Here is a 21706-nt window from a genome sequence, read left to right as displayed (position 1 = left end):
CACGTGAACTGTGTGTGATGGGCAGTGCCAGGCTGGCACAGCAAGAGCCTCCCAATGGCAGAGGGAGTCTGATAGAACTGGTTGGCTCCCACCCTGTCTGCTCCCCTTTTCCTTCGGACAAATGAGAGGAACCTGTCTCCCAGTGCAAGATTTTGGGGGTACATGTCAGGGTAAGAGATGCCTGACAGTAAAACTTCCAACTCTCCCTGATTTCTGCCTGGGATGCTGCAATGTCAAGTGAAATAACCTTCCAAGCTGGCTCTTGTGGAGAGGTATTTTGCTTTGTTATTGCTAGAAGCTTTCTCTCTGAGCTCTTTCTGCTTCTCTGTGCTCCTGATCTCTGGCTCTTCACTCCTTTTTTTTTCCTTGGGCTGGGATGTGTGCTGTCTGCAATGCATCAGGAAGTAATACACAATGAGGAAACTCTCATCATCTGTGCATCAGGGGGAGATTTACTGACTGAGTGCTGAGCAGTCAAGTTATTGATTCAAACCGCAGCCCGGTCTCTCCGTCTGCCGCTTGGAGTGGCTGGTTATGTCCTTCTGGTTCACTGCATTTAATCGGATTCCCTGAGCTGCCACGCAGAGGGGGAGAGTTAGAATCAGATCCATCTATGATGTTTGCTTCAAAATCCAGTTCTGTATCCCCTTCTCCATCCATGGAGCAGGCAGATTCCGATGCTCTGGACATCAGCACCAAAGTGCAGCTTTACGGCGTGCTCTGGAAGAGACCCTTTGGGAGGCAGTCAGCCAAATGGTCCAGGAGGTAAGCCACAGCTGCTGAGGGATGCTCAGATGAAAAACAAAGCCTAAGAGCACTGTGGTAAGTTAGAGCCTGAGTGCTTGGCTCTTCAAGTCCAGCTAGCCAGGCAGAGACTAGGGGTGAAACTTTGGGCATAGCTTCCCTGCTTTTCTGATGCTTTTCACACATGACACCACATTGTGCTTTTCTTTATCTGCCCAGACCCTGTGCTACATGCACCTCGGGGTGGGAATAGGGACTAGCTGCCTCCTCTAGATACTTATCTTATGATCGTTTAATGAGAAAAAGGGTCAGTTGCCCCCAAACTGCTTGACTTTTTTCACTAGCACTTGTTCAAGCTCTGTGAGTCCTTAGGGAGTGAGATGGCTAGGCTGAACTGACAGTGCATGTGGGACTGTATGTGCATGTGTACAGTCTGCTGGGGCTTGTGGACCAGCATCAGTATTGCTGTACTGTCTCATGGTGATGGCATGCTTGGAACAGTAAAAGCAGACTCAGTTCCCTGCAGAGAAGGCAGCTCCAAATTCTCTCCCATCTGGTGCTAGGGAGTTGTAAGCTGCTGCGTGTTGTCTCTGAGCAGTCAGGAGGTTTGGAGCTGGAAAGCATTTGCTATAACCTTTTACTGAGGATGGAAGTATGTTCTGTAATGTTGAAATGATGGGTCACTTTGAGGTTAAAGTTGGTGTAGTTTGTTCAAATCACTGAATCTCATGGGAGAGTTTTCCACTGGCTATCAAAAGATGATACATGACTGTTTATGGATGGTACTCACACAGAAACATGGTACAGCTCTTTCTGGAAGTACACGATCCAATGGATTAAGCCTTCCAGCATTCCTGGATGGCAGATTAATGTCACTGCCGGTAGACATCATTGGCAAATGATTCAGTTAGAAGACTAGCAGCCAAGACCTTGCATTTTCACTCTACCCCTGCCAGAGATAAGTTTTGTGACCTAGAACTTGTTGTCGTGATCTATTGAACAAGGTGCATACCCACCTGCAGCAGTTTGATATTTGCAGATGAAAAAGGCTGTGAGAAAAGCAAAGTAATATTTTTTCCCCCTCCTCACCTTTCCACTGGGGAAAGGCACAAATGAGTCATTAACAAATGACAGCACAGGAAGCCTGAGCTACTTCTGGACCTGAAAGGCAGTTTTGTAGCCTTGGTAGTAAAGTGTGTATCAGGGCTTTTTGGAAGAACAAATTAACCTGCACATGAGCAATGTCTGTCGGTTGCCTCTGGTACTTACCTTTGGTGGGTACCTTTTTGCTGCAGGCTGCATAGTAAACACAACACATCACATCAGTTTCTAGCCCCACCTTTCCCAGTTTTGCTCTGTGTAGTAACGACAGTACTGTCCAGTCTGAACCTGTGAAGATGGCATAGCCTGAAAAATAGTCAAATGTCGTTTGGGAAGCAGTTTTGTGTTTGTAGCCACCTTTGACTTGTGTGCAGGTTTTATTCTGTACTTCCCCCCACAGTGGCCTTTTTCACCCCAGGCAGAATTTGTGCTGATGCTCCCTACTCAGCTCTCAAACATTGATATTTAAATGAATTATGTCTGTAAGGTAATATGGCTGGGTTACGGAAAACAAGTGGACAAACTAAAGGAGGGGAAGGTAATTTGCTATGGAGGAGATATTCTTAAAAGGCTTTCTTCTTCCTAATAAAAATTTCTTGCAGGCAAATGGCTCGTGTCTGCTCCCTCTATCATTACTTATTTAGCGCTGTTCTATTCCTGGAAGTCACCCCCATCTTCATCAAGTGGTAAATATTTTAGTGCTAGCAGGTGGGAAGAGGCCATGGGGCAAGAATGATGTGGATAGTTAGCTGCAAGCACAGCAGCTGGGAGTCCTGGACACCAGAGATGGGTCTGTGGGAGATGAACATAGGGGGTCTGTAGGGTTTGGAAGGAAGGGGTTTCTGAAGTAAACCCACTGGAACAGGAGGAGCAATAAGTTGGTTTTTTTTTAACACAGGAGAGATCTTCTTTGCAGTAAAAAGCTTGCATGGTAGCCTAAGTTATTTGTGAAGGAGAAAAAGGAGCAATTCATCCATTCCCCTGCCTACCCCCCCATGCCCAGCAAGACACAGCTGGTCAGTGCATTGTTTCATGAAAAGGAGAAGTTTCCCGCTCCAGTTAAATTAAGAGGGAAAAATGAACTATTTCTAGATGCAGTTGAGGATCTGATCTCTGAGCAATGTAGATTTTGTCCTGACATCTTGGACTGGACAATAGAACTACTTTCTGTTCTAAGGAAAGTCTTTCCAAGCTATGAGAGATAAACCAGCATGTAACAGGAGGATTGACCACATCAGGCTATCAGCCATGAAGGTGTGGCTGTTGAGATGCATGATACTTACTGGCTTGACCTCATTCATTTGGCTGTAGCAGCAGTGCTGCTGGAGACACAGAGGAAAAAAAGTGAGTGCTTAAGGAAAAGATGGAGACTAACTGGATAATGGATCAAGGAAAAAAGTCCAGGCATGGTGTCCAGTGCTTTGGAAATTGAAATCCCAGGTCTGGGGATTTTGCAGCTTTAACCAGTGAAAACTTGGGTCGCTGCTGGAGTGGCTTTGCAAAGTCATATTCTTGGCCCTTGACTTATGGTTCTCCTCTTTCTACCAACTGCATTTCATTCTTCCTTTGAATTTATAACAAGCAGTTTAGTTAATTCCTTACAGTTGCACTGGTACCGGCATCAGCCTGGCATGGAATGAAATGCACAAGGTACAAACCTGCTCTGGATGTTGCATGAACGAGGCGCTGTACCTTTGCAGGTAGGAAGTGACACATCCTTCTCTGCTGTGAATAACCCCAGCTCTGTATAGGAATGTCAGGTTCTAAGCTGTCACCATTCAGATGTGAGACTCTGGAGCTAAGGGGAACAGCTCCAGGAAGGCATCTGCTCAATGGTCAGCCAGAATCAGAAAAGAAAGGTGGGGCATCAGGAATTGAAGGGAGTAGAGAAAAAGTACCACAAAATATGCTGATACCTCTGAGTAAACCCATCAGAGATGCCATCTTACTGCTGGAAGGAGGGAAATGCAGCACAGTTGAGAGAAATCTTAATCTTCTCTGTGACCATTCCTGGCTGTGGCACTGCAAAGCAGGCACATAACCTTGTTTTCCAGCAGACTGGTTACCAACAGTCGCTAGATGTGGTCACAGGACGGATGGAAATGGTAACTGTTTTGGACTGTTTTCTGCTCTAAAAAACCCTAGAAAGCACATTGCTGCAGAGCAGTGTGTGCATGAGCAGCACATGGGGAGCAGGAGCTGCTGAGGCAGCGGTGCACTGAGTCAAGCTTCCCTCTTATCCTTCTAAACTTCCCTCTTGGCTGGTTGTTGTCAGGAAGCATCCACTTCTTCCCGCTCCTTGCCTGGCTGCCTGCCTCTCCAGCTGCCAGGCGCCAGGAGGCAGACAGGAAAGCCTGGAGCTGTCAGGAGAGGAGCAATGAGGGACAGGTACTGCGGTCTCTGAGCTGACATGCTGGTAAAGATCATTTGCCCATCGTTTTCCTGAGCTGTCCCTAGGGAGAGAGAACCGGGCTGTTCTAGTAACTGGGATTCGCTGCCTGTGCTCCTGGATCGGTGCCCGGCAAGCCACCATTGGAAGGAAGGACCAGTGAGACTGCTGCAGTTCTATAATGTAGATACTTAACTCGGGCCGTTGTCACTTCAAACGCTTTTACGAAGATTAGCTGATTAATCTTGTTAGTCCTCTGTGACACAAAGCAAGCACTTTGTCCCCAGAGATCAGGTATCTCTACTTGTCCAGTATGGAGTTGTTTTGCCTAATCCTGGCAGATCACACCTCTGGCTTTAGATCCAAGTGACTCAAGACTGTTACTGCTCCTCTAATGATTTCAGTTTCATTACATTGTGGTTTCAGTGGTTTCTTAGTGCAGGATCTAGCGACAGGGGATGGGTGACCCAAAGGACTAGACCATGCATGCATGGCTCCTGTATTGCTTGAGCTGCATGTGGTGTGTGTGCACCAGGTCTTCCCACCTTCATTGCTGCTCTCAAGGCTTTTTGCTGCTTTACTTTTAAATATCTTTTTTTTTTTTTTTTGGTTCCTTGTTTGTATTCAGAAAGTTTCCTCTGTCTCTCCAGTATTCCCTTTTCTTCTGCTGGCTCATCTGTGCCTAATTCAAGTGTGTGTGTGGTGTCTCCTCTCTTAACTGGCTGTTCTCCCTTGGCCATCTTTTCCCTTTCTGCTGTTACTCACCTGGCTGCTGCTTCAGTCTTCAACTTGCCCTTGAGTCTTGTACCTCTTCCTCCTTCACTCTGTCGCTTCATCCCTCTTTTCATCATGCTGCATCAATTTCCTTGTATTGTTGTATGTAGGCTTTGTCCTGAAAGTCAAAGTAGTGATCTTGGTTGCTTGGGTGTTGCTTTCCAGGTAATGATAGATGAGGGAATAAGTTCTGAGCATAAACATGTACTGTTCATCAGTTAGCCAGTTTTTCAGTGTTTTCCCTTTGTTATTTGCTGTGGAGTTTTGTTGTTGTTGTTGTTGTATTTTTAACTCTTAGTTTGTACATTTTCATTCCAAATCCCCACAGATTCTCTCCATGTCTGTAAGATCGGGGATCTAAAAGTTCATTAATCTGGGAGAGGTACATCAATTCTCAGAGATCTGTGCTAGGTTTTACTCTTGGTTCTGTTTTGGTTTTCCCCTGGAGCATACTATGGCGATATTGGGAGCACTGAGTAGACAAAAACTATGTAACAGACTAAAGCCTGGCTTTAACAGATTAGAAATCACACAGAGTTAAAGACCTTTATGTCTTGCAAACGTTTCTCAAGGTTGTTCAGCCTGAAAAGACTATTGAAAGTGACCAACAGACTTTCTCCATTTCATGTGGTGTGTTTTTTATACTTTAGTTTTGTATTTATAGCCACAGTATCTGGTTCACTCTGACCCACTGAGCCAAGCACAGGCCAGGCAGACTTGATCTTAAAAGGTGTTATTTCTGTATTTATTATGTTGATGAGGTTAACATGTGCCTCTAAAAAATCAAGTTCTCATTGAACTGAGCAATGGAAACATAAAGTGAAGATGCAGCTACTCATAAGAAAGCTTTTTAATGGAGTTAATGATCAGAGGTGTGAAGAAAAATGAAACAGGAAGGCTTCTGCTGCTCACACAAGCTATGTGGACAGGAGGAACCAGAAACCTGCCTGCTCTGTGGAGGTGTCTCTGATACCTGCCTTGGCCAGGGTCAGCTCTGAGCCTGCTGCAGGAGTCATGGCTGCCTTTGCCATGAAGGCAAATATATCTGAAAATACCAATCCTTGTTTCACACTGAGATGAGACCTTGATGAGTGCACCCTATCAGTGCACCCTATCAGCACTGTGTCCCACAGAGATGTGCCTGATGCATCTGCTAAATGGGCTGGTGCCTCAAAGTTGTGTGATCAGTCCAGCCCCCCACCTTCTCTGAGATGCTCCTTCCCAACCCTGCCTGCTGTCTTCAGGAAACTGTTCTAGTCCCTGGTCTGTGACAGTGGCAAGAGATTTAGCATGGAGATTCCCATCACAGGGAAAGAAATAGTGCCCCATCTAGTAGGCAGTCCATCTCCCTGTCCATCTTGGGCACCTCTTACAGAGAGAGTATGGACAGTCACTGCAGGTGGGGTCACGTTGCTTTCCCAGCTGAGGGATATTACAGGCGGCTCCTCTGGGAGGTGCAGTGGCACATGAGCTTGGGCTAGAAGGGAGATGCCCCCTGGATGGAAGGTGAACAGAAAGTGCTCCTACAAGTTACCTAGTCAGGTAACTTGCTGGACAGGCCGCATTGTGAATGAGCACTTTTTCAGTCCTCTGCCAACTAAATGAGCTCAGTGCAAAAGGATGATTTTTGCACCGAGTTGTGCTGTTGTTTTTGACTTTGCCAGGCTGTGGTCAGGAGCAAGAGGTGGGATTAGGCAGTCAACCATGACGTTTTTGGAGTAGTAAATGAGAAGACAGTGTGTCCTGCTGAGAAAGCAATCTGGTGGCTTCTCCCCACCTCTGATGTCAACGTGAACAGGTATAGCAAGGAGAAGAAAAAAATGTTGGGCACAATAATTATTGTTGGTGTTTGTACATTCTGAATGTTTCTGGATACAGATATGCACAACTTCAATCACTGCCACTCTTAAATGTTTTGGAGCAAGTGCACAACAGGTCCAGAGCTTGAGAGCCTTGAGCTTTCTGCAGGCACTCAGAAGCTTCGCTTTGTTCTGCGTCTTTTGGTCCCCCTGTGAGCCCATGGCTCGTATTTCCATGGCATTTGGCAGTTTCCTCTATGCCAGAGCCATGGCAGAAGAGCAAGAGATGGGAGCTGGTGGAAGTGGTAAAGCTTTCCCCTCAGTGTAATAACGAGAACTGTTATTAATAATGAATTATATTATAATTATATATATTATTTTGCTATTATAATGATAACTTTCCACCAACTTCCACTTCTTTCTTTAGCTTTAGGAACTAAACTGGTACTAAATTGCTGTGTTCATCTGTCCTGGAGGCAGTGCCTGGCTCCATCTGACAGGTCCTCTGTTTCCAGAGAGGACTGGGGTGGGATGGGCATGTGGAGGTATTAGAATTGCTCTTGTGGATCAGACTTCTTGCCCAGTAGCCCATCACTAACAGGGGCTTCAGCGGAAGGTACAGGAATCCTCAGGCTGCACAACTGGAAAGCTTTGCCCAGAGAATTCTCTTCCAGATCCCATCCAATGGAGGCTTTCTGCACAGAGGCAGGAGGTTTTCTTGGGGCTGTTCTCATTGTTCACAGAAATGCTTTATCCTTTCCAGATTCCTCATGAGCTCTTGTCCTCAGGACCACATGAAAGTGATTTACACAGCAGTGCTTTGTGCAGTGTAAAAAGACATTCTGTATTAATTTTCAGCTTACTGCCTTTTGCTTTCTTTCCAAATCCCTCTTTTCTCATATTAGAAAACACGTACAGAACAGTGCAACACATTTCCTTTGTCATTTAATCTTTTGAAACTTCTGTACTAAACTTGTCCCCATTTTTTTCAGCTGTTCTTCAGCATTTTTGAGAGCCGCAGAGATTTAGACCAAATTGAAGCTAAGTCAGGTATCTCCCCCCTCTACCACTGCCTGAAGGGTAAATGCAACCTCAGTTTTCAAAGAGAAGAGGGTCTCTCCCTGGGGCATTTTGGACATGAAAATAAGCTAAAAGTGGCACTGCTTTAATCATGGTTCTGAGGACACACTCCAGCAAATTAGAGACTTGGTTTACAGAAACTGTGATATTTTGTGGCTACTGTAGAGTGTTCCTCAGAGCATACGTAAGGCTGAACAGAGCAAGGCACATTAAAATATGATGTGTGTGAGGAAAAAAAAATCCATTTACTTTGTATTTCCAAAGGTCAATGATGGGAGACTTTGCCAGGAGCTCTCATTAAAATAGCTCTAAAATTTATCTCTCCTCCTGAGTACTGTTGTGGTTCATCTTTTGCCTTGAGTTGCCTGAGGATGCAGATCTGTGACTCTCCCTGCCATAGACTCAGAGTTACAGTGGAAAGACTTCCCTTCCGGCTTATGCAGATGGGAGGGAAGAGGGTGGCAGGGAATAGATTGAAATAATAAGCTTTTAGTTGCTCTTCGCCCATGTGAGAGAGGCCCTTAAAAAAAGAAGCAGCTTTCTTCCAAGAGGTTGAATGAAACACATGGGCTAGATAAAATGTGCACAGGTCAAGATGCCAAAAGGTTTTGGCTATGCTTTTGTCTTGGACGCAGACCACCATCCCATTCCGTTGTGACTAAACGGTGCTGCGGTTTGCCTTCAGCACTGCTGTGTGCATGCTGTGGAAAACTGCAAGCACAAAGCACTTGAGCTTGGCACTTAGTGTTAAGCACTAGCTCTTGGCTACAAGCGCCAGTAAGGCAGCTCACCTTAGGCATAGATGGGAACAGTAAACTCCTGCTCAGAAAGCAGCATTAGTTATGTGGTGATTTTCTTGTGCTGTGGAACCATGACCACTGTTCAAGCAGCGTTTATTTCCTTTCTCTGTCTTAAAGGTTTTTCATCATTAAGGAAAGTTTCCTGCTCTACTATGCTGAGAGTGAGAAGAAGAGTTTTGAAAGCAATAAATACTTCAATATCCATCCCAAGGTGAGCAGCACCTCATGGGAAAGGGGGTTATTCTCTTTCTAGCTTCCTCCCCCCTCCACAGGCCCAGCAAGTGAAGAGGTAAGTCAGATCCAGAGAAGCCCCAAAAAATGCAAGAATCGTGTCGGCACCTCGTTAGGTTCCTCAATGATTCAGCATGACTTCGATGGTTTTTTTTTACTTAATAGTAGATGTATTCCCTTGTTTCCCTAATCAAGTGATCTTGTGGATATGAGAATGCTGTTGGCAAAGCCAGTGATGGGTCTAACAGTTTTGGTTGCTCTTTGTTTCTAACTTGTACTTGCACTCATAAGCAGTTGCAGCCATCCCCTGCTAACCCCTCAGCCCTGAGCAGCAGCCTCTATCAGGAGGCTGCGTGGTCTGAGTCTGCTTTTGTCCTCTGTAGTCGCTGGAGGCTAATGAAGCACATGTGCTCCCAGAAGTGTTGATTTCACCCAGCCTGGTTAGGGGCAGCAGGGCAACCATCCTTCTCCTTACAGCATGTGTGGGGTGTTGACCTACTGGTGGTGACTGTAACAGATGCACAGCTTCTCCCATGGTACCATGCTGTGAATCTACAATGTCTGGCCCTGCTGGGCAATTACCTCCTCCTTGATAAGAGCTCCCACTTCCATGTCCAACCTAGCAGCCTTTCCTCCAGCCGTATGCAGGAGAGCCATCTTTACCCCTGTTCAGACAGTATTTGGAGGTCTCCTGAGAGTGGTGGGAGTCCCTGTGATTTTCAGGAACTGTGTGTATTGTCCTTCCTGGGATAGGTAATGCAGGGCAGGGGCCCACAAGTGATGAAGGGTGAAAGTTCAGCTCCTGGTTAGTTAATAGCTATATTTGATTTTGACGACTGATTGGAGCACTCTTGTTTATCCCCAGGGTGTCATACCCTTGGGAGGCTGTGTTGTGGAGCCCAAAGAAGAGTCCAACATGCCTTATGCCATAAAGATCTCTCATGAAGACTTCCACGTAAGTAGACTTCTTTTCTTCTCAAAAAAACCCCACAAACACCACGAAACACATTACTGCTGATGAGCAGAGCTGAATTGGCAGCCTTTCCCACCCCACTAAGGTATCCTACCCTCTCTGGGCAGACTACCCTGAGAGAGAGTGGCTTAGCATCCCAAGTCCCCTCAAAGATTTGTTGCTGCTTCTGTCTTGACAACCAATGAGGAAACTTGCTCTTTCTGACAGCAGGTCTTATGATACTGGAGGACCAGTAGACAGATACTCAGGAGCCCTAGAGCTCACATTGCCCTATCATTTTATTCCTGCCATGACCACTTGCCATTCACATCTCTTCCCAATCTGTGGTAGACCTGGGTTATATTTGCTCCCATGTGGTGCCTCCATGGAGGTGGAAACCTGCAGTGAGCTTTCCTCCCACTATAGCTGTGCTACCTGTGTCCTGTTCATGCCCTGGGTGCGCAGAGGTGTGTAAGGCACCAGCCTCTCTAATCCAGGTTTTTTTCCCCTCCCCTCCCCTCTTCTAGGGTAACATTGTTCTAGCAGCCGAATCAGAGTTTGAGCAGGCTCAGTGGCTGGAGATGCTACAGGAGTCTGGAAAAGTGTAAGCTTCTTTCTATTCCTTATTCTCTTTGATCTGCTCTGTAGATGTGTAAAGGATGAAGGGGAAGAAGCCTGACTAGAAGGACCATGGGGAAGGCAGAAAAGCTCCCCCAGACTAGCGAGACCTTCACTTGCCTCCTGGACCCATTCTTTCCTACACAAGAATGCTCTAAACCTGACCCAAATCTTCCTGCCTGGGTGTGGTATGCAGTATGGCTCTTTGCTACCAACCCCAAGCCATCGTATGTCGAACACTGATATACCAGCTGGCATCTGCTGTCCCTCTCTCGTGCCAGAGAGGTGGGAGCTCCTCTGGACCATTCTGTGTGGGAAGGAAGGTCCAGGGGCTTGACAAAGCTGTGGGTCAAAAAACCTCCCTGCACTGGCAGGTGTATGAATTTGAGGTGAGGTAAGGTAAGAGCAGAACAGGCAAGGTGCAAAGCTTGTGAGCAGCTATCTGTGTGGCTCTACACCTCACTGGTGAGCAGGGACCTCACCAGCATGCCCCTCTTCTCTTTAGCTGTCCTGGTCATGCTGAGATGTCAGTAATAGCCATGAAGCCACTGCATGACCATGGGTGCGCATTCCTTCTGCTCAGATCCTAGGGCACTCAGGCCGTGCAGCAGCAGGATTTGGCTTCTCGAGACAGTTTAATTCTGAACAGCAGAGGCAGGCTAAATCCCAGGGAGGAGGTGTTAGCAAAGCATTTCCAGCCCACCTACAGGGGTAAGAGAGTTTGACTGCTGTGTGTGTACAGCACTGAGTTCATAGTCCGCTGAGAATACTGGAGAGATCTGCAGCTTGTTGGCCACCAGCTCTGCAATCCCTCAGTACCCAGGTGCCTGACAGTGCAGCGAGCAGCTGTCCTGCAAACCCAAAGCAGGATCTTCCTAAATCTCAGCAGATGCAGGAAGAAATAACACTTAAAGGGGGACTCGACTTTCCCAAGCCAGGCAGAAACTTGAAGAGCATGCTATCCAGCCACGAGGTTTGAAGCAGTAAGAACTTTGCTCTGTCCTTCCTGGCTGCATTGCAATGTGTGTATGTGGTCTCTTGTGACTGTAGGGACAAAAGCTGTTCTTTCAAGCAAGTTGAACTTGTAATACCAGTGTACGCATGCATGTGTGCATGGCAAAGGTAGTATGTCAGTTAATTCCAATGTTACGATGCTGAAAATGTTAATTTCTAATTAATGGGGAACACAGTGTTATGGTGGATCAGCCCAAGCCAAGCTCTGAGCTGCTGCAGTGAGCCTGGCTTTGGTGCTGGAGCAAGATGTAACCTCCATAGTATCGTATAAACTGTAAATGCAGAGCTGTTCATTAGAGCTTCCTGGAAGCATGTGCCCCATGGGACACAAGACCCAAGGCAGAGGTCTGTCACCCACTCAGCAGGAACAGGCTTGGCCACAGCAGAGGAGAAGGGACACAGATTTAGCCCTAGAGCAATTTTGAGTTGTTTCTTTGATAGCTCAGGTCTGCACTTGCATTCACCAATGTTATACTCAACTATTGCCAAGGGCAGTAATTTGGGGGCCAAATTAGTCTTTCAGGAGTGTATGGGAGGGAAGGAACATGGCTTCATAGTGCAGGAAGGGGTCTTACAAACAAGTCATGTGTACCTGCTTATTTCACAGAGCCAGCATTTTGTCTAGTCCTTGCTTCAGTATTCCAGCACTAATGTTTGAAACAAAGATCTAGATTGTGGCTCCTATCATACAGCAGACCACCTGCACTCAGCTGACAATCTGCCTGAGACATCCCTTTCCCTCCCCTCTCTGCTTCTGTCCTTTCATCAAAGGAGGAGAGTGATGCAGCTCCAGTGCCTGCCTAATCGGTGCTGATGATAGGCTGCACGTGAGAAAAGGCAGAGATGATGTGATTTATGCTAGCAGGGTCAGGCTGGGAGCTAAGCAGCAGCCAGAAAGGCACAGCATGGGCCAGTAAATTGATCTGCAATGAATAGGAAAGCTGAAAAGACACAGCTGAGATCTTCTAGGCAACCTGGTTTAGTACCCTGCTGTTCCTAGATGGAGATTGTGATGCCAATGGCACTGCAGCACTTAATTTATCATCCTGCTCCCTCATTATAAAACCAACCAAAGAAAAAAAAAAAAGCCCAAACAACACAAAAGCAAAACCACCACCCTCAAAAAACACCAAGACCAGAAGCTGAGATTTTGTTAAATAGGGGAAAGAAGGAAAAATGAAGCCAGGATGGAAAGCATCCATTTCCTCTCTCTTTTGTTTCATTTCTGTCTGCTGCCTCTTTATGTCTCGGGTTGGGTGGTGTGTGTGGGTGCGTGTGTGCTTGCACAGCTGCCTAGTACCTTCACCATCACTATCTGCTCAGTGATGCCTTCAGCTCTTCACTCCTTTCCCAGCCTCCTGGTTTGACAGGGAGACCCCTAACTCAGTGAGGAGGGGAGCTGATGGCCTCTTTGGCCTCCTGACACGGTGTGCTTGGACTTACCACGCTGGCCAGATTTTGGAAACTTCTCAGAAATGCCAAAGCCCTGACTGCCGGCTGGCTGGGCTCTCTTCCCACCCAGAGGGGCTTCTGCTGCTCCTAGTAGGGGACATGGGCACAGGTACACTCTCTATATCCATAGCAGCGTTCCCTGCACTGGTTGAAAGCAGACTTAAGTGGGCAAACGGGAAAAAACCGAAACAAAACAGGTAACATAGTGCGTACGTCCCATGGAACAAAAAAACCTGATTGTGAATGCTCTTGAGAAAGGTAAAATGCAGGCAAAGCTAGAGAGGTGTTCCCAATGCTGCAAAAGGACTGGGAATAAATGATCTTTGAGGTGAAAAGCAAACGGAGCTACTACACAGCTTTGGGGTGTATCTTTCACAAGTATATTATAGGGGTGCTTTCTACTTGTCCCAGGAGCCTTCCTGACCCTGTGCTTCCCAGTACTTTAAGGAGCGTGGCTTTTTCTGATGCAAACTCACTTGGTAAGAAATACAAAATTGCTCTCCCCTCAGTTGAAGTCATGGCCTGAACCTCCCTGTGGCTGCAGTCACACGCTGGTAGTGGTTCCAGCAGATAAAAGGAATAAAAGCTTACATGCTGTGCAGTGATATAAGTGCATCTTCTGAGTTATACAGCAGTGGGGGTAGTAACCTTTGAGTTACAAACAGGGATACATCTTGTTAGGGTGGGGAAGGAAGGTCACACTAAAGAGGTGAATCTAGTAAACAGACACCTTAAAGGCTGCAGCTGTTTTGGAACCTTCCAAGTAATCATAAAATAAGCTCTGTCATGCTCCCCACCCCACTCTTGCGATGTTTGCTCTTGGTTTCTCTGGGGTTAGATTCATCCTGTATTACAGAGTATTAGTGGAAAACCACATTCACATTCACATATTCTCACTCAAGATGAAGATGTCTACCTGTGGGCAAAACATCACCTTTTTAATTAGCATTCTAATTTCTTCTGCACTTCAGAATATCCTAGATGCTCATTAGCTGAAAAGAAACCCAGCTGTCTGCAAAGGGCACAAGGCAGTGCTTGGGCTGCTGGAGCTGCGAGCTGCCTAGTCCCTGGGGTGATGTGTTTTTAATGTAATTGTCTGGCTTTTGTAAGAGATGAAGTACAGGTTGCCTTGACACTGCTTTATAAGAGGTTGCCAACCTAACAGGTTCTGAAAAACTGTAATTTCAAATGGCTCACAAATAGGCCTGGTACCAGAATGCTTAACAGGTATTTAATATTAATAAGCTCCCTTAGGATTTAATGAAGATGGCAGAATTTCTGGGCAACAATTGCTGTTCCTGTGTGTATGTCTATATAAATAGATTGGGATGAATTTTACATACAAATTTTATGTGTTTAGGTATTTTGTTTTCTAATGGAACATTAATAGAAGTGAGCAGCAAACTCCATTTCTGGTTCTGTTTTTGATTTGTGTGTCCTTGTCCTTGGTACTTAATATCTGTATTAAACCCGGTCCATCAGCTCAATCAGTAATGGGCATCTGCTGCACAGGCCTTTTTTTAGCAGCTTAGTTTCCTAATATGTTCAAGAGACCTTGAGATCCTTAGGCCAAAGTCTTACAATAACTCAGGGTACTCTTTGAATATGCCTGCTTCCTTTAACTCTCCCTACTTCCTAGCATCTTGTCAGGCTTTTATCTCAGGTTCTTCATTGTTTTTACAGGGAAAGGCACTTATGTAGGGCTAGACACCAAATCCTAGTGGCTTGCAAGTTTGGCAGAGGAGGGACTGATTGGTTCCAGGATGGATGACGGATACCAAAAAGGCTGAAGGTAGAAGACTGTGTGAAGGAGTCAATAAACAGTTAATAACAGTTTGAAGGGGAAGAGTGGCTATAGCAGCAAAATATTGGAAAGGCTGAAGACAGTGTCACTGTCTTGGTAGACTGCTAGGCTGAGTCCCCTGTCTTGCTCTGTGGGACCCTTAGCTCTCTCTTACATTGTCTGCTTTGTGTCTGCTTTCCCTAGGACCTGGAAGAATGCTCAGCTGGGAGAAGCCATGATTGAGAGCCTGGAAGCACAAGGACTGCAGCTGGCCAAGGAGAAGCAGGAATATTTAGGTAGGAAATTCTTACTTCCAAAAGCCATAAATCCAAAAATAGCCATTTTGCTTTTCTGGAGTTGTCAGTGTGGTCAAGCCAAGGATTTACAGGTCCTCTTTTACTGGATGAAGCTTTGCAGTAGTCAGCAGCTGAAATTCAGGTTTGAAGGGAGTTAAAACATGAAAATGTAAAGGTAGGATCTGGACATCTGTGCAGAGCATGAAAGGAACATGCTTTGGCCAGCATGCTGCAGTCCTGCAGCTCTCAATAGCTGGACTGCACAAACGTTTGCTGTCTCTGGGAAGTTTGGATGTGCTGATTTCAGCTGCTCACCAGGCAAAGAGCCAGTACCTTTGTCTCCCTGAACTGCACAGGACTGGTATTTCTGAGGTTAATCACAGCTTTTCATGCATGAGTTTTCCTCTTCTGGCTGTTTGAGTTTCTTTGGTCTTACTCAATCTTTACATTTGCTCACATCGTTCATATTGGAAGGGATAGCTTTTACATGGACTTGTTTAAGGTGTCTAATGTTAGTGGTTAATTTGCCATTGCTCTCTCCATGGGCAATGGAGAGAGAGCAGTTGCTCCAGATGAACATAGAATAATTTAGATTGGAAGAGACTTCTGAACATTATCTAGTCCAATCCCCTACTTGGAAACCAGCCTCTGGATGGCAGTTCCTTGGGTGCTCTGACTGCCTTGGGCAGTCCAGCTGTCTCTTCTCCACATTGCCTATAGCAAGAGCCAAGGCAAGGTAGCCTTTTTAACCCAACACCTCCTAAGTTAGACCATTCCCCAAGGTGTAAGAGCCCTTCTGACCTGGGGGCTGCTGATCACATGTGCGAACTCAGTGACTTGTCTGGATAGTCATCTGCTTTAAACAAGCTAGCAGCAATTTTGGGTCCTTCAGGTTGGTGATGGCTTGAGCAGGGACTCATGGTATCTACTCCTAATGATCAAGCCATTGGAGGGATCTTGAAAAACCTTCTGCATTTCCGCATTCATGCTGATCAGAGGTGATCTCAGTATGTGGTCTCACGTATAACAGAGATCATAATTCAAGTATCAAGGCATGTTTGTTCTGGCCACCTAAGTGCCATTCACACATGTGAGCTGATGTATGGCCTCACATATGAGGCAAGCAGGTTCCACACCTGACAAAGGAATAACAGGGAGTGCTGCGAGGAGGACCTGGAGAGACAGGAGGAAAGCTAGAAACAGGAAAGTTTTGTCAAAACGTTATTTTGCAAACACCAGAGCAGACTAAAAAGCCTAAGAGACTAAAGGGTGCCACAGTACAGGACAAGGTGATGGAGGAACAGAGGAGTACACCTTCTGTGGCAAACAGATCATTTGGAATATAAAATACATATTTCACTGGATTCTTTGGTCCATGACAAGAACATTCAGAGCTGGTCAGTTGTCACAGTTGGTTACTTTCTCTTGACAGCTATTGTCTATTTATTCCTATATAACTGCTGAGGCTTCAGCCTCATTAACCTTACCTTCAGTGATCTGTGTGCATCCTGTAGTTAAGCTTTGAGGTCAGGTGCTGCTCCTGGCAGCCGGTCAAGGCTCTCTGGGGGAAGCAAACACTGTTCCAGGAAATCCCCTGGATCCCCCAAGTTACCTCCCAACTGTCCCCTACACAGCTGTAAGCATGATAAAAACTGCCCAAGGCAGAGCCTGTTTAAGGTTAGAGCATAGGTGCATCAGGTCACCGTGTAAGGATCAGGGCAGAGGCCCAGGTGGGCATGTGTCCTTAGTAGGCAAGAGCAACTGATGTTGAGGGGAACTATTATTAACAAGAATAGTTAAGAATGGTTAAGGGGTTTTGTGGCTAAGTTAGGGGATTGATTTCTGGCCTTGACTGGGACATGCCAAGATCACAAAAGGGAGCTGGCAGGTGCCTGAAGGAGAGGGTGATGATGTGCCAGGAGGGTAGGGATGGGGCACAGAGCTGCAGGAGAACTGACTGTCTCTATGCAGTGGTGCGTGACTCTGTGCACCTACTTTCTGGGCATTTGCTTCCTTCTGTGAGAAGCAGAGATAAGAATATTTTCCAGACTCAAAGGATTGCAGAGGTTAGTTCGTTAATGCTCTTTAAGAAGGCTGAGAGGAAACCTTAGAAGGAGTACACAGCAATATGGTTGCTTAGTTTATTTAAGTCATTTGGGAAGCTGGAAATTACAGAACATCCCATTACTGTCATCTCAGCCTTTGGATTCTCCTAGACAGATACACACAGAGCAACAGGGAACACTGCATTTTCAAGCCTCAGTCAGTGTTTCATGCCCATAAATATCCCCATGATATAAATTGCTTTTCTCTGCATTTGGCCTTTGTGTGTGTGTTTGCAGATAAGCTAATGGAAGAAACAGAAGAGCTGTGCCTGCAGAGGGAGCAAAAAGAGGTGAGTGCTCATCACAAGTCAATTTCCTTCAACTTCTATGTGCAGGACTGGGAGGCTGGGAGTTGTTGGTTGGAAGGCATATCAGGGTTCAGGGATGGAGGCTTTGGAGCCAGAAAATGTCACCAGCCAACCTCTGGGTCCTGTGGATAAAGAAATGAGTAAGAGCTGTGCCATGAGACCAGTCCTGGAGGTGTATCCCTGCTGCCCTTCCCAGGTACTTCGGAAAGCATGGATGCAGTGTTCTTGTGATATATGTCTCAGGAGGACAAGGGAGGAAGATCGCATTAAATTAATATTCCCTGGATTGAATTATACACTTGTTTTTTGGCAGATTCAAGACAACCGTGGCAATCAACTTGTCTGTCTCCACAGTTAGAAAGCAAATGAACAGACCTGACACTGTTCTAGCGTGGAGATACTGTTGTGAGAAACAAGCAGCAGCAAAAAGCAACATCATTTGTTCTCTGGACACACAAGAGATGGGGAGAATAATAAACATTGCACTGAGGAAAACTCAAGAGACCACTCCCTTAGATGTGGCTATTACATCATAAGTAAACAGATTTATTGTTTTCCAAACTATTCTTAACTTGTATTTGCTTAATATAATAAAAGCAGTTCATTTTCATGTTTTTACCACATCTATACCAGTTTTTATAGCACTATCATAAAGTTATTTTACCATAGCTTTGAAAGTGGGTGGTCCTATTACATGGTAGGAAAGCCTGCATGGATGTAGACCACCACATTGCAATCTTGCAAACTGCTGCATGCTCTTTTCCAGTTAATCCAAAATGGCTGCAACCCCTCTTTAGCAAAAGACAGCAATGCTGACCTAGGCTTCTCAGGCCTGTGTTTTTCCTGTGTATGTTTCTGGAGAGATCAAGTCCAAAGGTGGCTTGGACACTCCTGTAGAACTAAGTTACTTCTGCCTTTGCAGGGAGATGTCCCTTTCTGGAAAGGTAGCCTGCTGCCAACTCATGGCCATAGGGAGGGAAATGCCTTTGCTTAAAGGTCCTGGAACAAATCCCTGCTCTTACAAAGCCATGCATGATACCTTTGTTGTCCACAAAGATCAGATAGTGCCAGGTTAGTCTGAAGTAGTTTGGTACTGATGAAGGAATGAATATATAGCTCACTGAGCTGCGCTGGTGTGACCTCCTGTGAGCCTGAAGGCTTCAAATCAGTATGTTGGGAAAGCAGCTTGAACCATGTGTGCATCGTGGAGCAAGAGTCTTATTATGGACTTACCTGGTGTCAGTGGTGGTTTGTGACCTTCCTGGGCCTGCAGCAAGAGTTCTGCCTACAGCTAAGGCTGCAAGGGAACCTGACCAGGACCCTCGCTGTACTTTGTCCCTGTGTCCCTTCATTTGCAGTAGGTCTCTGTAAAGCTGCTCCATAGATTAGAGTAAGAGACTGTTTTACTGCTTGAGGATAGCTTGTGGTATTCGGTGCTCTTTAAGAGTGATTTTATTAGCACTGAGGTAGTGATGGGCTGATTAAACTGTGCAAAGCTGTAACTGTGCAGTTTGTGTTTTCCTATCTCAGTGGGGATGGAAAACAAGGCTGAGATAGTAGAAATATCACACTTCAGGCACTGCAGTGCTGAGGGTGTCACATTCCTGTGTCCAGGCTTTCTGTACCCGCACATGTGGGTGCCTGGAAATGGTACATGGACAATGTTGAGTCCAGCTTTCCCAGGGGGCTTTGGACCTTCTGTATTTTGCAGCAGAGCTGATCTGCGCAGGGAGCATATCCAGGACTTCCAGGTGTCTGGTAACCTGGCAGGGACTTCTGGATGTATGGAAATCCTTAACCAACCTTCAATCTATTCTAACTGCTCCTGGACGAAAGGGTGGGGGAATTGGACACCCTGTGTCTCTGCATAGCTCAGGTTAAAAGTCGCAGGCATTGGTAACAGGGAAGCCTTTCCTAATTTTATGCATGTCAGCAGAGTACATTCCTCGCCTTCTTTTTCTGTCCAGGAACTCGAGCGTCTGAACCAGGTGTTGGAAGCAGAGAAGCACCAGTTTGAAGAGGTGGTACAGGAGCTGCGGCTGGAGCAGGAACAGATTAGACGGTAAGGTGGAAACAGCACAGGGCAGAAAAAGGACATGAACTCCCACACTGGGCAGAAGTGCTGCTGTGGTGGTGAATCCAAACAGTTTGCAAAATCCACCTATTTTATACATGCTATATTGACCAAACCAGGAATGGTTGAGATCCGTTCACCCGCATTTGCTATCACTTGTGTGACCAATGGAATCCAGCTTAGCTTCATTTTGCATTCAGGGCTCCAGCAGCTTCATTTTCAGAGGGCTGGGACATGGACAACCCCCAGGTTAGTCAAGAGTAACATGGCAATGGACAGGTCCTAAAGGATTTCAGAGAGGGAATTAGTTTGATTGAGGGTCCTGCCATACGGGCTCCAGACATCTGAATCTGGTTTTCCACTGTCAACTGAATGATGAAGATGCCTCACCAAGAATAACTTTGTAATTTTAAGAGTTTTGCTAGCCAGGATATGAACAGTGAATGTATTTAGAAAGGGAAGGATCCAAGGGCTTTCCCTGAGTGTTTGAAAGGGTATGTTTTGCCATTGCCTTCTTATTCCCTTTTTTCTCCCTAAATAACATCTCAGAAAAGACAGCGTGAATTTGCAAACCATTTTCGTTTTCATAGACCTATATCTGTTTAGATATGACTGCCATGTCTGAGCTCTTCCCATTGCAACCTGGAGGCACAGTAAAGTTCCTGGAGGCCTATAGCATGTTCAAGCCGTGATGATTCCTAGCAAGCTCCAGACTCTCCGGGGCTGCCTGTATCAACCACTGGTCGCAGGTCGTGCACTAAGAGATCCACAGTTTGTGCTGTCTGAGTGTGGTCTGTGAGGCTAGTGTTCCCCTGCAATAGCTGTCACCCTTTTTGCTTCTTCAGGGAGCTAGAGCTCACAGCCCGCTCCCTTAAAGGAGTGGAGGAAGAAAAGCAAGAGTTGCGAAGCCTGACACAGTCCTTACAGAAAACTCTAGAGGTGAGTGGCCACTTCTCCCCTCTGAGTGACAGCATTCTGGGGATGATCCATGAGAACTGACCAGGGCTGAAAACAATGTTGTCCTGTGGAATGAATCTAACACGCGCTAGTGCCAGAGTTAAGTGTCCTGTGTGGATGAATAGATTCATTTGGTAGATGATATGAAAGCCAAAATCCCTTGCAGAAAAGAACTAGAACTGGCGCAGAGCCCAGCAGTACCAAGTGATGTGATGTAGGACAATAACCACAAATTGCAGTTTGGTTGAAGAGTAGGGAGAGACTTTTTACCACACAGGGAGGCCGGTGGTGGAAGAGGCTAAAGAACTTACGTGTAGGAAGGTTTTCACCACTTGACTGTAGAAAGCCACAGCTGACCAGGTCTTGCTGTGTTGACATGCCAGTTCTGAACAGGAGGCTGGGCAAGAGCCTACCAGATAGTCCCTTCCAGCCAATATGGCTTTAAATCTGTGATAGTGTTCTGATATATATATAACAATATATATATATCTTATATACATATTAACTGCAACTGTCTAAGTCCTGGTGGAAATTGGAGCAGCAGAAAGACATTCCTTGTTCACAGAAGGGAGAATGGTTCCTAGGCAGTTGTGTACCACATAGGAATTTAGGAAACAGTGTTGATGTATTAAACCCTTTCCTTCCTTGGTATCTCTCTTGGTGGAAAGTGGCTTTTCTAAATGTATATGGTTTATTAAATTTCCACACAGTTGACCTTCTGAAGCCCCAAAAGTTCATGTCAGATCATGCAAGTTTGCCCAAAAATCTGTTGCTGACGTTCCTTTGAGCTCCTTGCCCACAGTCAGTCAGCTGATCGGAGCTAGCCCAGCTAGAGCCGGAGCCGGCACGCTTCAGAGACCACGAGGTTCAGCAGAGATTAGGAAAATCAGAGGGGACAGCGCAGAGACATCGCGATTCCCGACATCTCCCGATCCCCGAAGCCCCAGCAGCCCTTGCGAGAGAGCGGCTGACGTGGCAGGGGGCGTTCCCGCGGTAACGGCGACCGCACCCCTGCCCCTTGCCTTGAAAGAGCCTTTGGGAAGGCAGCGACCGGTCGCTGGGCACCAGGCGCAGGGAGGAACAAGCAGGTCGTGTTGTGGACTCTGTTGCTGGTGTCCCAGACTGCTGACCAATATGGTCGCCTCCAGAAGGAGAGCTTGCAGTAAGGAGACTGTAGCAACTCAGACAGAGACCCCGTCCCAAACCGTGGCTGTTCAGGTCTCTGGCTG

At 46.3% G+C, this 21706-nt stretch overlaps 1 protein-coding gene across 1 annotated transcript in view; it reads left to right on the top strand.

Moving 5' to 3' along the window:
* Positions 1-613: 613 nt before the first annotated feature.
* Positions 614-21706, top strand: part of PLEKHD1 (pleckstrin homology and coiled-coil domain containing D1) — a gene marked incomplete at both ends in the record, with an annotated part of 30663 nt that continues 9570 nt past the window's right edge. The window contains 8 exons of the mRNA XM_080618475.1: positions 614-765; positions 8805-8898; positions 9784-9873; positions 10398-10474; positions 14942-15033; positions 17376-17428; positions 19414-19508; positions 20366-20459. Coding sequence (XP_080474601.1) covers positions 614-765; positions 8805-8898; positions 9784-9873; positions 10398-10474; positions 14942-15033; positions 17376-17428; positions 19414-19508; positions 20366-20459 — 747 coding nt within the window. The remainder of the gene's footprint in view (positions 766-8804; positions 8899-9783; positions 9874-10397; positions 10475-14941; positions 15034-17375; positions 17429-19413; positions 19509-20365; positions 20460-21706) is intronic.

Source organism: Psittacula echo (genome assembly GCF_963264785.1).
Source record: "Psittacula echo genome assembly, chromosome: 5".
NCBI classification, from domain to species: domain Eukaryota; kingdom Metazoa; phylum Chordata; class Aves; order Psittaciformes; family Psittacidae; genus Psittacula; species Psittacula echo.
This window is presented reverse-complemented; position numbering and strand designations above follow the sequence as displayed.